The 16624-nt window shown below is 44.4% G+C and overlaps 1 protein-coding gene and 1 non-coding gene across 3 annotated transcripts in view; both read left to right on the top strand.

The window, feature by feature from the left end:
• The window catches only part of AK5 (adenylate kinase 5), a 279780-nt gene that overhangs the window by 143756 nt on the left and 119400 nt on the right, over positions 1-16624 (top strand). For both annotated transcript variants that reach the window (XM_070078235.1, XM_070078236.1), the window contains exons 7-8: positions 8031-8121; positions 16194-16270. In XM_070078235.1, coding sequence (XP_069934336.1) covers positions 8031-8121; positions 16194-16270 — 168 coding nt within the window. The remainder of the gene's footprint in view (positions 1-8030; positions 8122-16193; positions 16271-16624) is intronic.
• TRNAK-CUU (transfer RNA lysine (anticodon CUU)) lies at positions 1522-1594 on the top strand. Its single transcript has one exon. It is a non-coding gene; the product is annotated as a tRNA-Lys (tRNA).

Here is a 16624-nt window from a genome sequence, read left to right as displayed (position 1 = left end):
ACAATGTTGGCACCACTGACATTTTAGCTGGGATAATTCTTTATTGTGAAGACAGCTGTGTTGTCAGCTTTTTGATGTCTTAACTAAAGTACCTGAGAAGAGCTTCTCGGGAAAGAAAAAGTTTATTTCAGCTTACAGTTTAGAGGTTCCCAGTGCAGGATCGGGGAGCCCCATCAGTAGACTTCTGATGGAAGCTGGTCACAGTGGAGAGGGTACAGAGGAGCCGTCATGTGGTGAGCCAGGAAGCAAAGACAGAGAAGCTAGTCCAGACTCCCAAGAACTGCCTTCTGAGGGCAAGCCTCCAGTGACCCAAAGACTACCCACTGGCCCAGCTCTTAGCCACCACGAGTAGATCAAGCCTCCACCCTAATCCATCGACCATTCACATTAGTCCAGTAACTGTTAACTTAGAGCTTGGGGTTTAAATGTCGCAATGAGTTTGAAGGCCAGTCCATGATGGCTGTCCTGGGTACTGTAGGATATTTCACAGCATCCCTAGCAAGCAGCCTTTCACTCCTGCAGGTGCAACAACCAACACTGCCCAGTTTCCCAGAGAGGGTGCGGGTCGCTCCTGGTTGAGATCTATTGATGTATGTTTGTTGATTTAAAAGCCAGTTTCTTCCTTCATCATTCACACTATCGCCAACATGGAATGTCATCACTTTGTAAAAATTTTTGCCTATTAAAGTGGCAATTGTTGTGATAAGTTCCAATAAGCATATTCTCTGTGTCCCCAAGTCCTGATAGTTGATAAATGAATAGAAAGAAGAACCCCATGCCAGTCTAGGTTTGTGGAAGTGGGATGTTGTAGAAATTGAAGAATTCTGGTTTAATTTGTGAGAAAATTCATCTCAACAACATTGCATAACTCAGAGTTGAAGTGGTGACTATGTGTGGTGGAATGAGAAGGCCATGCCAAGGTGGCCACTGGCAAGCGAGCGTCAGTTACTCAGGAATGGTTTTGAAACCCACCTGGCAATGGAGCCTGCCTGGCAACAGGCTGTGATTGGATGGATTTGAAACCCACATGGCAAATGGAGCCTGCCTGGCAACAGGCTGTGATTGACTGGGGCATAGACCGCCCCTTGACCGGATTGGCTGGTCTTGGCTATATAAGATGTTGTACCAACTGAAATAAATGAGTTTGCGGGCTGCTTGCCTCAAGCCCACTTTCACCTGACTCCTGGGGTCTGTGTGGTGACTCCGCACCTCTTGCCCCCACCATGCTCCTCCTCTCAGAAAGGAATCCACTGCGACATTGTTGAGAAATCAACTGCAACATCTGGCATTCCAACGTGACTGAGAAAGAGACAGCATGTTGGACTCGGCAAGATCCCCCCTGGATTTCGGCAAGAAGGCCCCTCGGTGTTTTGTGCGCTGTTCGGTTCTGTGAGGGTGAGCACAGAACCCCCTCCTACGCCCCTTTCCTTGTCCCTGTCCTCGGTCTAAGTGACCCCAGGATAGGCACACACCACCCAGAAGCGTATGTCACTTCTCAGCTCCTCCTTTTACTTTTGGTTCGCCCAGCTAGCTCAGTCAGTAGAGCATGGGACTCTTAATCCCAGGGTCGTGGGTTCGAGCCCCACGTTGGGCGCCAGATGTTGCAGTTGATTTGTAACAACTATGTGAATGTTGCTTTTTCCACATGGCTCCACATGCACCCGTCCTTAGTTTTGGTGGTCAGTTGAAGAGTCTACCTAGCACATAGTAGGTATTCAACAAATATTTGTCACATGATTTCACCTTTGCCTCTTGGATTGGACCATCAGGCCCTAGAGTTTGTTAAAACTAAAGTAGCTTTATTCAAATCAGTTGGGAGATAGAAGATCTCAAAGAGAAAAGAAAAAGAAGGATGACAATCTGTGTCAGGTTCTGTATCTGTGGTTTACATAGGCCGTCTCTTTAGTCCTCACAGTCCTTTACGATGTCTATTATCACCTGCATCATATAAATGCTAAGATATAAGTTGCTCAAAGTCTGGCAGCTGTTATGGGGGCAGGGAGGGATGCAGAAATTACATGAAGCATTAACTGAGTTTGGAGCTGTCTAAGCCCAGTTTATGAGCTTTCCCAACTCACTTGGCTTCAAGCAGCCTGGCCTTGACCCACCTAACGTGGCAGATGGCCCCAGACAGTGTCCTCAGAGTGCAGCCACTACACACACACTAGCCAGACCAGATGTGTGGAGGCTTTGGCTCCTTTCAGCACTGCAGGATTCAGATGCTGTGTTGCTCCCTGAGGTATGGTGTTGGCTTCCCGCAGGCTGCCCAGAGAGGCCAGGCAACAAAAACAAGGAGTGGGGAGACGCAGCTCCTCATGGGGAAAGCTTGGAGCCAGGAGACAGAGACCAGAAGGAGCCAGCAGATGAATCCCTGTCCCCTCCTCCTGACCTGACTCTTCTCAGAGACATAGTTCCCCGCAGCCTGTCCAGACCCCTGTGTCCCTCCCTCTTTGCCTCACTTCCCTTTTCCCTCTCACTGACTGCCCTGGGGCCAAACACACACACACACACACACACACACACACCAGTAGAATGTTAACTTGCAAGTGTCGCCTTCGGCTCCGTGTTTTAGGCACTGATGGAAACATAAGCTTACATTCTTTTATTTATAACACGGCAGTGCTGCCACCCATCCAGCGAGAGTCCAAGAAAAAATCTGAATAAAACATCTCTAACAGTAGATGTCATCCTGTAGTGATGATAACTAGCTGATATCTTGCAGGGGACAAAAATGCTGCAGTATATGAGTGTGGAAAGCAAGGCATTGAGGTAGCACTAATTGTACCTTGGTGGCCACCTTGTACCATCTTAGCCACCACCTGCTTCTCTCCCCTTGGTCTTATCCAGAAGGGCTGTGTTAACACTTACTGGAGCAGGAGGAGTGTCAGTGATCCCAGATTCAAGACCTGGATCTGCTCACGAGCTGTGTGACTTACGCAAATAGTATCTCCAGGTGGATATCTACACCTGCGAAGTAGAAAGCAGATTATCTTACTCGCCTTTTCCTTGGGTTGTGTGACAGAGAAAACCACTGAAGCATTGCACGGGTGTCCACTACCTGTGCCTTCACTGTGTGAGGTGATGTAAGGAAATCACTTTCCACCTTCCACTTCCTGAGCTTCCCTCCTTAGAAATAATGAAGCCTGTCAGTGGGAAAATACAATGGAATAAATCATTTAAATATTCTGAAATAGCTTCAAGACAATAAGTTTAAGGGCCAGTGTTGTGGCACAGAGGATTAAGCTGTCGCCTATCACGCTGGCATCCCATATGGGCACTGATTCAAGTCCTGGCTGTTGTGACCATTTGGGGAGTGAGCTAGTAGATGGAAAAATCTCTCTCTCTCTCTCTCTCTCTCTCTCTCTCTGTGTGTGTGTGTGTGTATATATAACTCTGCCTTACAAATAAATAAATTTTTTAAATAATAATAAGATTAAAAGATTGAGGTTTCCACTCGTGACCAAAGTGGGATAAAAAATGTTAGACTTTTCTTCCCATGTGAAACAAGTCAAAAAAATAAATAGAAAAAAAATCTATTAAAAAATAATCTTCTGGGGCTGGTGCCATGGCACAGTATTTTAAGCCGGCGCTACATTCTCCGCCTGTGGCACCGGCATCCCATATGGACGTCGGTTCTAGTCCCGGCTGCTCCTCTTCCAGTCCAGCTCTCTGCTGTGGCCCGGGAAGGCAGTGGAAGATGGCCCACATGCTTGGGCCCCTGCACCCATGTGGGAGACCGGGAAGAGAATCCTGGCTCCTGGCTTTGGATCGGCGCAGTTCCAGCCATTGCAGCCATTTGGGGAGTGAACCAACGGAAGGAAGACCTTTGTCTCTGTCTCTTCATCTCACTCTCTGTAATTCTACCTCTCAAATAAATAAATAAAATCTTTAAAAAAAAAAAAAAAGTACTGTTCAAGACACATCAAGCAATGAAGTGGTCCTGAGAAGAAGGGACTGTCACAGTACATCTTGTGCCCAGCTCCACTGCCTGCCTGAGTTTCCAGGCTGCAGGATGAAGGGGAGGGAGCCCCATGGAGGCCGGCAGCAGCCAGGAGTGGAGGGGAAGGAGCTGAGAATGCAGGACACCAAGGTGGCTCAGGTGCACAGAACAAAAGCATCAGCAATGAGAAGGAGACCCAGAGGGCCCCTCCAGTATTCAGCAGTCCTAATCAGTCCAGGCACAGGAGATTACCTGAAGCCAAGAAAGGAATCACCAAACAGGATTAGAGGGAACAGCAGTAGCTGCTGCTCATACCAGGCTCACAGAAATCCTCTTAATTCACAAGGCATTGGGGCGGGCACTCTTGCCTCAGCAATAGGGGACAGCTAGCCCTAATCCATACCCTCTGGTGCAGCCTAATAAATACTAAAAGACCTGAAAGATCAAACTATTTCCACGTAATTAATTTACCTTCCAGAGTAAAGCTCAAGAATATCTATAGCAATGTAAAATACTGAGCACCCAACAAAGTCAAATTGCCAGTGCCTTCTGTGTAGTTTAACAAAAAGAAAGAAAAAAGTCATGCAAAGGAAGGAACAGGAAAATATGTCCCATATTGGGGGGAGTGGGGGTGGTGGGGAATCAATCAAAACAGATTCAAATGTTAAAATTAACAGAGGACATTAGAACAGTTATTTCGGGGCTCATGTTGTGGCACAGATGGTTAAGCTGCCTATTGCAATGTTGGCATCCAATATCGGAGCACCAGTTCAAGTTTCAGCTGTTCTGCTTCTGATCCAGCTTCCTGCTAGTGCACACTGGAACTCAGCAGATCTTCAAGTACTTGAGCCCCATCACCCGGTTGGGAAACCATTATGGAGTTCTTGGCTCCTGGCTTCAGCCTGGACCAGAATCAGCTGTTGGTGACCATTTGAAGAATTACCCAGTGGATTGCAGGTGTCTTTCTGCCTAGCTGGCTTTCTCTGTCACTCTGCCTTTCAAATAAATCAATAAATAAATCTTCTTTAAAAACAGTTAATATGATTATATTTCAGACATCTCAAAACTTAAGAGACACAAAACATGTTTTTTTTAAAGACTCAAATAGACATCTAGAGATAAAAACTACAATGTCTGAGATCAGAGATACCCGGAATGGAGTTAAGAATATGAGGAATCTTCAGAAGTTCCATAAAAAATGCATATCATAAAAAAATTATGCATGAGTGCCAGCACTGTGGCAGAGTAGGCTCCTGTGGCGCCAGCATTCCATGTGGGCACCAATTCATGTCCCAGCTGCTCCTCTTCCAATCCAGCTCTCTGCTATGGGCTAGGAAAACAGCAGAAGATGGCCCAAGTCCTTGGGACACGGCACCCACATGGGAAACCCAGAAGAAACTCCTGGCTCCTGGCTTTGGATCAGCCCAGTTCTGGCCATTGCAGTCATTTGGGGAGTGAACCATCAGATGGAAGACCCTTCTCTTTGTCTCTCTCTCTCTCTCTCTCTCTCTATTTGTAGCTCTGCCTCTCAAATAAATAAATTTTAAAAACTATGCACATATTTCAATTTCTTTTGTACCAAAATAAACATGTAGAAGTTGTTATAACATGTCTGAAGAGGATGTAGTTTTAGGAACTAAGAAAGATAAGACATCAATTTGAAAAGGGCCCCTTTAAGAGCAACATGAATTTTGCTAAAACTGAAGTAAGAGCAAACATCAGATTGTGGTAAGACTTCAGTGGAACAACAGTGAAATCATTGATGCTTTATGAAAAGTTTATGGGGACAGTGCCCCAGGGAAATTGTCAGTTTACAAGTGGATAGCTCATTTCTAAGGGACAAGATATTATAGATGAAACCTGCAACCGCAGACCCACCACATCAATCTGCAAGGAAAAAATTCATCTCCTGTATGCAGTAATTGAGGAGGACTGATGATTTTTTTTAACTTTTATTTAATGAATATAAATTTCCAAAGTACAGCTTATGGATTACAATGGCTTCCCCCCCATAACGTCCCTCCCACCCGCAATCCTCCCCTTTCCCACTCCCTCTCCCCTTCCATTCACATCAAGATTCATTTTTGATTCTCTTTATATACAGAAGATCAGTTTAGTATACATTAAGTAAAGATTTCAACAGTTTTCTACCACACAGAAACATAAAGTGAAAAATAATAGATGATTTTTTAAATGATGATGAAATCAGATAAGACCTATGTTTAATCCCAGTGAGAGTCAAGTTGGGAATTGATAATTTCTTCTCTTTTTTTTTTTTTTTTTTTACAGAAGATCAGTTTAGTATACATTAAGTAAAGATTTCAACAGTTTGCACCCCCATGGAAACACAAAGTGAAATATACTGTTTGAGTACTCGTTATAGCATTAAATCTCAATACATAGCACATTAAGGACTGCATTGGCAGTAAGCTGTAGTCAGGAGCCAGAGCCAGGCATCAAACCCAGGTACTCATGGGACACAGGCATCTTCACTGCTAGGTTAAACTCCAGTCCCTGTGGATTTGGTTTTTTTCCATTTAATTAGAAAAACTAAGTCAGGAAACTGCAAACTAAATTTCAGTTGTGTTTCCCAGAGTGTGCTTTCCTTTTTTTTTTAAATATTCAATAGAGTTTAATTGAGCAAGAAATTACTTGCAAATTGTGCATTTCTCAGAGCCACAGTAAGTCCAGAGTGACTCTGCTGCATCGAATGGACAGGTTTTAGGAAGGAAGTCTTCAAGAAATTCATGGAAAATGTGCATTAGTAAAAAAAAACATGGATTTCATATTTTGTACCAAAATGAATTTATCTTTCATCATAACTTTTCCATAAACTTTTTTTACTCTCATACCCTGCTGTATTTTTCATTTAATTCAAAAGACTGTGAACATTTTCTAATGTTTTCTTAATAAATATAAACAACTTTTGGATTATAGAAGCTTTTTCTCCCCAATAACCTCCCTCCCACCTGCAACCATCCTATCTCCCACTCCCTCTCCCATCCCACTCTTCATCAAGATTCATTTTCAAATATCTTTATATACAGAAGATCAATTTAGTATATACTAAGTAAAGATTTCAACAGACTGCACCCACACAGACACACAAAGTATAAAGTACTGTTTGAGTAGTAGTTTTACCGTTAATTTGCATAGTACAACATATTAAAGACAGAGTTCCTACATGGGAAGGAGGTGCACAGTGACTCCAATTGACACTCTTATTTATGACGTCAGTAATCACCCAAGGCTCTTGTCATGAGCTGCCAAGGCTATGGTTGAGTTCACCAACTCTGATCTTTTTTAGACAAGGTCATAGTCAAAGTGGAAGTTCTCTCCTTCCTTCAGAGAAAGGTACCTCCTTCTTTGATGGCCCGTTCTTTCCACTGGGATCTCACTCACAGAGATCTTTCATTTAGGTCATTTTTCTTGCCACAATGTCTTGGCTTCCCTTGCCTGTGAAACTCTCATGGGCTTTTTAGCCAGATCCGAATGCCTTAAGGGGCTGATGCTAAGGCCAGATTCAGAGTGTGTTTTCTAAATTAAGAAAATGCTGCATATTTTTCTGTACATTCACCCCCTCATAATCTTCTTAAAAACCTTCTTAATGTCTGAATACAACTACAAATGCTTGGGCCGGCGCTGTGGCTCACTTGGTTAATCCTCTGCCTGCGGCGCCCGCATCCCATATGGGCGCCGGGTTCTAGTTCCGGTTGCTCCTCTTCCAGTCCAGCTCTCTGCTGTGGCCCGGGAGTGCAGTGGAGGATGGCCCAAGTGCTTGGGCCCCTGCACCCGCATGGGAGACCAGGAGGAAGCACCTGGCTCCTGGCTTCAGATCAGCGCTGTGGCGGCCATTTGGGGAGTGAACCAACAGAAGGAAAACCTTTCCCTCTGTCTCTCTCTCACTGTCTGTAACTCTACCTGTCAAATAAATAAATAAAATCTTTAAAAAAAAACCACACAAATGCTTTCATTCCTCTTGTTTTGCTTTATTACAGATACAGTTGTGTGATGTATGCTCATTCGATTTTTTAGTATCTAATGTATGTATTCTCCTGTTGCAAACTTGTCTGTCCTGATTTCTCCCCAGTTTGATGCTGACCGAGATGAGGATGCAGTATTCTATGACATCAGCATGGCAGTTGACAACAAGTTATTTCCAAACAAAGAGGCTGCAGCAGGTGAGTCTCTGTGTCCTTTGGGCGGCAGTACACCACGATAACCTGCCAAGTGTCTGGGCCTTGTATTCATGGCCTAAGCTCAATAAATTACTGTCAGAACTTAAGGACAACCTTGTCCTCAGAACCTCAGGCTTTCTGGTGTGAAAATAAAGGCACAAAACAAAATAGATCAGGACTACAGATGTGTCCTTTATAGCTTCTATTTTTCTTCCTGTCATTGCACCTGTAAGTTAACAGGTAGACATAGAATCCATGTAACCATAATAGACAATAAATTGAAAGGAACTCATACAAGTACAGTGTGCAGATATTAAATGTTACAGTTCCTCCAGGACCCCTAATTCATGCAAATGTCTCCTATGCTGCCTGGAAAAAGCATCCCCTTCCATTGGGTCACTGCTCCCATCCCAACCACAGTACCTGGAAGCTTGTCTGAGCCCCTAGGCAGGGTGATCATGCCCCTACCGCAGGCAGTACTCACTGCTCTGTCCTTGACCTCCTTTTGTTCTCTTGACTCTCTCTGACCCTCGGTCCACTGATTGGTCCCATGTGGCTTCAGCTTTCATTTCTGTATGGTTAACTCTCAAGTCTTGGTCTCAGTCCTGACCTTTCTTCTGAATTACAGCCTCAAGGGGTAAAGACCATAAGCTCTGGGCTATAAAAAAAAAGGCTAAGCACTTCAGATTCTAAACCACTATTTGAAACCACCTAAGAATAGCTTCAAAGACAGGCAGAATTTTAGAAAAGCAAGGTCACAGTCTTTCTGGCCGCAGAGCACAGATAACTGATGAAAACTCCCCTGTCCAGCCTTCCGGTGATATGTACAAAGAATTGGCATATGTTGTACGAAAGGTGGACTATTGAGAGCCATGTAAGACTATGTAAACAAGACTGCTGCTACACTGAAAAATACCATAATTCCCATGCTTCTTAAATTAATATTTTATTTAAAGCATACTGTTAAAATAAAAAAACTCTAACCACTTATGGCCAAGTGCTATGTACCTTGAATTTGCTGATACAGAGGAGTAGAGGGGCTGAGTTAAGCTCCCCTTTCTGTTCAACGCCTGGCACGTGGTGGCTCACTGGTGGCATTTCTCCGGATGCCTGTCCTGCAGTGATGCAGTTGTGCTGATAAACACCTGGAGGCAGGAGCCATGTCCTCATTCTCTTCAAGTCCTTGGCCTTTTGCACTGAGCTCAGTCACAGGAGTGTTGGGTGGGTGTCCACTTTTTCCTTCCTACACTGCTGAGCAAATGAACAGAGGAATCTATTTAAATCTTTAGCTTCTGTTGGCTCCCTTCCACTTCCCAGATCCCTGAAAGCTGGGCCCTGCCCTCACCTTGAAACAAGCCTGTTCTATCTCACAGCCCTTGTGAGTGAAGGGAGACTAGCAGGGGCTACGCTAACCTGGCAATGAATGCTATCTATGCCTCTCATACAGCAGGCAGCCACTACACAGCTCCAGGTGGCTACTGCCTTTAAGAAGCCGCCGGTGTTGCTGGGCCCTCCACTCCCCAGAAAGAAAACATATTCCTGCCTTTGTAGGTGAAATTGCCTGGCTTGTGAATGTCAGTGACTCACCCAAGAAACAAGCAGGTCAGTGGCCTCTGCTCTGTGAATTACAGCCTCCAGCTTCTGCCCCTCTGTCCCTCCCTTCCCTCTGAACCTTCTCGCTCTCTTTGTAGAATCTCAGTTGCCCCCAGCACCCACCTCTCCACTGTGAGAATGGCTTTGACCTTTCCCGGAGAACCAGGAAGCAGTGTTCTGGCCCTGTTGCCCCACATCCATCGTTCCTCAGGCGCACGCTGGGAATCCAGACCTCCTCTGTTCTCACTGCACTTCTTGGAGGCCTTGTCACCTCCCATCCCCGGCCTCTCCTGTCTGTCGTGAATCCTGTTGCTGCCATGGAGATCCTTAAAGAATGCAGCTCTCAGCTTCCTGCCTCCCTGATGCCAAACAAACAAACGAAAAATCCAAAACCTTCCCTGGCTGTCCTGAAGGCAAAGCGCCAGCGTCCTCACCCTGGCAGAAAACCCCAAGTCCTCGGCCACCCTGGTCCTCCCCTGCTCCCAGCATCACCCACACCACCTACTTCTGGTTCCTGAAATGCCCCAAGTACCTTCCTGCCTCTTGCCGTTGGCACCTGCTCTTCCAGGTTCTTAGAACACCTGTTCCCATTTGTCAGCCTCTTCTCTCCCAGCTCCACAGCACCGTCCTTCACTGGCCACAAGCTCTTTGTGCCACTGTGTAAATGAGATTGCCTCACAGAGGCTTTCTCAGATCCCATCTCAGACTGGATGAGGCCACTGCATTGGATCCTTTAGCTCCTTCATGGCACTTGTCACAGTTTTGATCCCATAGTCAGGTAGATGAATATGGGAGATCTCTTTCCTGTAAAGAACAAGACTTCAGAGGACAGACGGTGTTTGCTTCCTGCATTCCCAGGATGAACCTCACAAGAGATGACACAGAGGCCTTTCTTTGCCCACTGGCCACATCCCCTGGGCCTCATCTCAGGATGAGACCAGCAGGTCTTCTTTGCTTCCAGAGCAGAGTGGGTGTTCGCTTGCCTCCAAGCCTTTTCTCAGACTCCCTGAGCCCCTGCACCTTTGGACTCTATCTGCAGTGCCTCATCCTCAACGGAGCCCTCCATCAATACTTTTTTTTTTTTTTTTTTTTTTTGACAGGCAGAGTGGACAGTGAGAGAGAGAGACAGAGAGAAAGGTCTTCCTTTTCCGTTGGATCACCCCCTCAATGGCCGCTGCGGCTGCCGGCGCACCGCGCTGATCCGAAGCCAGGAGCCAGGTGCTTCTCCTGGTCTCCCATGGGGTGCAGGGCCCAAGCACTTGGGCCATCCTCCACTGCACTCCCGGGCCACAGCAGAGAGCTGGCCTGGAAGAGGGGCAACCGGGACAGAATCCGGCGCCCTGACCCCGAACGGGACTAGAACCCGGTGTGCCGGCGCCGCAGGCAGAGGATTAGCCTAGTGAGCCGCGGCGCCGGCCTCCATCAATACTTAATAACAGAAACTGCTGGCTACAACACTCAGTCTCTCTGGGTCTCCCTTTCCTTATCTATAAAGAGGGGACAATAATAGCACCTGCCTCGAATAAGGGATTTGTGCATGTAAGCCGTGTAGCTGTCGCATGGAGAAGGATCCAAGTCTGTGAGTTACTGTCTTTTTTGGAGGAATCGAGGGCTCATGGGGAGAGACAGCACAGCCTTCCGTCTTTTTCCTAGATCTTCTCCTCTCTCCTCCCTTTCTCTCTTCCTCCCTCTCACAGCCCCCATGCTGGAGTAGCTGGAAAATCCTCCCTTCCCCTGCTCACCCTGAACAGCCCATCGACAGCCAGATCCCTAGAGGAGCTCACCTTCTGGTTCCAGATACCATGAGAAAAGTTTCCCGGATGAATGGAGTGCTCTCCCTCCAAGGAATTCTGCTGCCAACTGTTAACACATTCCATGCCTGTTGGAATTAGGGCTGGATTCTCAGTGCCTGATGCAAGGCAGGCACTTAATACAAGTTGGCAGTGTTTGGAGAGAAAATGAATGACAGCAAAAACTGCAAAGGGAAAAATGGAAATGCCCTTTTATTCATGTTCTGTCATGCAGCATTAGGTATTGAATGGGTATCTTTGCATTTCGTTCTGCAATTCAGGGAGGAAACACTACCCTGCCCTCTCAGCAGCTTAGGGTTTAGTGCGCGCTGAGGACAAGAGAGAAACGACCCCCCCTGCAAGAGGCAGAAAGGTGTCGAGCTTTAGTCAAGATGCCCTTCCCCACTCCGGAAGCCTGCGGTTCCAAGAGCATCCCTTTATTTGGTGTGGAGAGTGGGAGCAGGATCTTCCTAACACTTCAGAAAGATCCACTGGGAGGAAAAGTCTGGAATGCCGTCCCATAAAGCAGAACGTTTAGTCTCTGGGACCCCCAAAGCCAGCTTGTGTCATCCTCAGGCCACTCTCAGGAAGCAGCCTGACAATGTTTGCGAAGGACATTCTGGATCTGAAACCAGGGCCACTGAGTGTCCCTGCAGGGCTCTGTGCTTCAGCTCGTGCCTTTCTCTGTTATCTATGGAAAGGATATTTTTAAGTCTGAAAAGAAATCAAGAAATTCAAAATAGGGGAAGATGAAAACCATACTGCCACTTTTGCAGAATGTCCTAATTTTGCTGTCTTTGTGGAGTAACGAGATCACTGCAGTTGTTTTGTGTGTTAACTCGTCCCATGAAAACAGGCAAAAAATGTGTACAGATGTCGATATTTACTTCCCGATTTTGTGTATCAAACCTTGGACTATTATTAAAGGTCCTATTTTCAGTAAACCAAGCAACCAATGTCATAAGAAAATGAAAGCTATTCAATCATTATCTGAGCTGATAATGCTGTCTTTTGTCTACTGCATCCTAGGATATATTAATACTCCTGTTGCCAAGAGCAACAATATTTCAAGAAATTCATTGCCTTAATGATACAATTTCTATTGAAAGCATTTTATTAAGAAATCCAATCTCCTCTTCCTTATGAGCATGATTTTTTAAAAGAAAGATTCTTTTCATTCTACAGTAACTGAAGATAGTTTTCTAATAATTTTGCTCCAGCTTCAGATATTAATGTGCAATATTGCTTAATTGGGCCATTTAAGAGCCCTTCACATGGTACTTTTTTAAAACAACTGAAAGGACAGTTTGTAATTAAATAAAATAAGTAAGACACAGGGACTAAAGGAACCTTGATGTTTAATAAGAATTTGTGCTCAGATCACATTGCTTCTTCCACTTGAATTTCTATATACAGCCAAGGTGAATCCAGGTACCTGTCACCATTTCCTGGAGGTGGTGGCAGTGATTTGATATTATGGAAGCAATAAAGATTAAAGAAACTCAGTGTTACCTTTAATGATGCTGTGTATAGGAACCACCTAGAAAGGAGCATTGATTATCACAGGCTTGAACTTGACTCCTTAATTCTACTTCCTATTCTTCCATTTCCACAGCCATACTAGGCATCTGCCACATCACTGGCCATTCACTGTTGCTCATTTTCTCAGAATGTAAAATAGACAGCATACTCATCCAGCTCCTTGTATAAATAATATTTATAGTAAAAAATAATATTTATAAAGCTGTTTGAGTTGCTCCTGCCTAGAATTTGGACTCAGCAGGGTGTGTTAGAAGGAGAAAGGAGAGCCTTGGGTTCTCTCTTTGATCTCATGCACTTTCACATGCTCTTGGCCAAGTTATTGAACCTCTTCACATCTTGTTTTCCTCTTTTCTAAAATAAATGGGTGGGACTCCATGAAATACTGGTTCGAAAATCTTTATGATCTTGTAATGGAAAAATTATGTATTTTACATCTGACATTTTCATTTCTGGACAATGCAAATGCAAAGTAACTTTTTTTTTATTTATTTGACAGATAGAGTTATAGACAGTGAGAGAGAGAGAGAGAGAAAGGTCTTCTTTCCATTGGTTCACTCCCCAAATGGCCGCTACAGTCGGTGCTGTGCCGATCCGAAACCAGGAGCCAGGTGCTTCTACCTGGTCTCCCTTGTGGGTGCAGGGGCCCAAGTACTTGGGCCATCCTCCACTGCCTTCCTGGGCCACAGCAGCAAAGTAACTTTTCTTTTTAAATTTTTTTTATTTGACAGGTAGAGTTATAGACAGTGAGAGAGAGACAGAGAGAAAGGTCTTCCTTCCGTTGGTTTACCCTCCAAATGGCCACCATGATTGGCGCTGTACCAATCCAAAACCAGGAGCCAGGTACTTCCTCCTGGTCTCCCATGTGGATGCAGGGACCCAAGCACTTGGGCCATCCTCCACTGCCCTCCCAGGCCACAGCAGAGAGCTGGACTGGAAGAGGAGCAACCAGGACTAGAACCTAGTGCCCATATGGGATGCTGGCACCGCAGACGGAGGATTAACAAAGTGAGCCACAGCGCCCGCCCTGCAAAGTAACTTTCAAACTGGGCTTTAAGACAGTCAAGTATTTCATCCTAAGATACCTTACAAAATTCTTCATTTGAAACATACCAAGGTGGGCTGGTGTGTGTGTATGTGTGTCTGTGTGTGTCTGTGTATGTCTGTGTGTGTCTGTGTGTGTCTGTGTGTGTGTGATCTCTCTCTGTGTGTCTCTATCTCTATCTCTCTCTCTGTCCTACTTCCTGTCTCTTCTTTGACATGCTGTGGCATCACTTTTCCAGGACATCAGCTGCACAGCACAAGGCAGAGGCCAGGAGCCATGGTAAACTCATCAGGAAAGGAGAAACTGAGGGGCAGGTACATAAACAATACTGACTCTTTGGAAGAGAATCACAGAGGTATAGCAGAAAGAAATAGGGGAGAGGTTGGAAGTCACAGCCACTGTGACCACACTGGGCTCCCTGTACTCATGTCATCTGCATGACCATCCCATTACACCTCCTGTGCCTGCTCAGTAGAGACCCAGAGCAAAACAAGGGAAATAAGCCATCCATAATGACATCAAGAAAATAATTCTTATAACCAAAAAAGAAAAATGAAATATAATACTGCTTAAATATCTATTTATATCTATATTTGCCTCCTTATTTTATATATCAAACCTTGAACTATTACCAGATGTCCCATTTTCAGCAAACCAAGCAACCAGTGGTGGAAGAAAATGAAAGCTATTCAATCATTATCTGAGCTTATCTGAGTATATATCTACTATATGTATGAAGTTTCCCGCATCAGCCCTCTCGTCTCCCTCTACTGGTGGCGTGGTATGTGATCTTCCCAAGCCCATTCTGGCAACCACCATATTAACAATGGAATTGGTCAGGCTGCTCTGACAATGAGATTGGCATCACCTAGAGTTGTTCTGAACACACCTAAGCAACTATACAAGGCAGATCTACAATAGTTACATCTCTAAAATATTTGATGGTTCAGGTGTCTTCATTTTGAAAAACTTTGTCATCCTTTTTTTGAAAAATTGAAGATTTAAACACAATAAATAATGGTGTTGCTGTTTAGTACATAGTCAAATGGCAAGTGCTTAGTCCATATAATAGACAGCAGATATAATGATAACAGAAAAGAGGGGGAAAGATGAGAAAGAGTGTGTGAGGACATACTTTGATTCTTGTTTTGGAAGTATGAAAGCAACATCTTCTGGGCATGTCTATAGCTGAGAAGTGTGTGAGATGCTTGATAGTTACAAAATCCATCTTCATTAAAATTACTCATTGTATATTCTGACCAAGAATTGGCTGTCAAGGCCAATTTTACAATAAAATGTGAGGCGGTTTGTTGTCTCATAGGATAAAGAATTTTTTGTGGGCAGCACTGGGTTCTGTCTTTCTGCCTAGTGAAGCAATATATATTTCCTAGCAAGAAAGACTTATTAAATTAAGATGATGACTGAATTGTGCTCCAGAAGCCCCAGTGTGAAAATTATCACTTTAAGCTTGTGCCTTGGAGATTAATGGGTAAGCAGTTTAGTGTAACCTGTATTCTAGAAGGGAAACATTCTCCCAATTAATACATTTAGTTAACCTGATTTTTTTTACCTTCAGGGACTAGTGTAAACCAAAGGCTATAAGAAAAATTTCCCAAGCTTTCGTGCAGTGAGCAAAATCCAGCCCTTCTGACTCCTGGAAACCCCTTGCTCTTCTCCCTCTCTGTCCTTTGCTCCTGGTGTTCCTTCTACATCAGTTACTCTTGCACACTTTGAAATTGTTTCTCCTGTCAACAACCCCTATTCACCTTCAAATTCAGGTTCATAGATTAGTTCCTTATGAAGAATCCCAACTACGCTATCCTCTCCACCACTAGTCAGAATCAGCAGCTTGCTCTTTTGGTTTCTTAACCTTGCTGTTGACAAATTAATCCTCCCTACAATATGTCTCCTTCTAAAAGGCAGAGTCAGTATCCAGAATAACTTCATCTTGAGTCTCCAGATATAGAGCTTGGCAGAGTGGAAAACTCTACTAGTGTTGTGATTTTAATGTAACCATGGGACAATATGGAAACCTTATGGGAGATAGTGTGCTTTAGAAGCATTCATAGACAGTATCCACCAGCTGATCTTTTCTTTCCTTACCTTAGGGTCAGTTGACCTTGATTCTACGATGATGCTGGACTCTGGAGAGTTCATTGGTACAGGATCTGATTATGAAGATCAGGTAATTAAAATCTAAAAATGCTTCTCTAATTGCATGTTTTTAATTTTAGCTTTTGTAAATGTATTATGAAAATTAGAATTATGATCTTCATTTTGTGAAATCCTTATAAATAACTGATAACCTGCTCCATGATAAATCACGGTAGTCCATAACTCTCTTTCACTAGCATTGGCTCCTTAACCTTCACTTATCCACAGATCCAAATCAGTGGTTCACTAATGAAAAGTTTGTGGTAGAAAAATAACAACATATGGGAATGAGGTTCTCATGCCCAAGAATTTGCCTGTGTCTCTTTCTCTTCCTGCTAATAAACTAATAGCATTCACTGAACAGTAGCTAGTGGTTCAGTACTCT

The sequence above is a fragment of the Oryctolagus cuniculus genome, chromosome 7 (genome assembly GCF_964237555.1).
Source record: "Oryctolagus cuniculus chromosome 7, mOryCun1.1, whole genome shotgun sequence".
Lineage (NCBI taxonomy): Eukaryota > Metazoa > Chordata > Mammalia > Lagomorpha > Leporidae > Oryctolagus > Oryctolagus cuniculus.
This window is presented reverse-complemented; position numbering and strand designations above follow the sequence as displayed.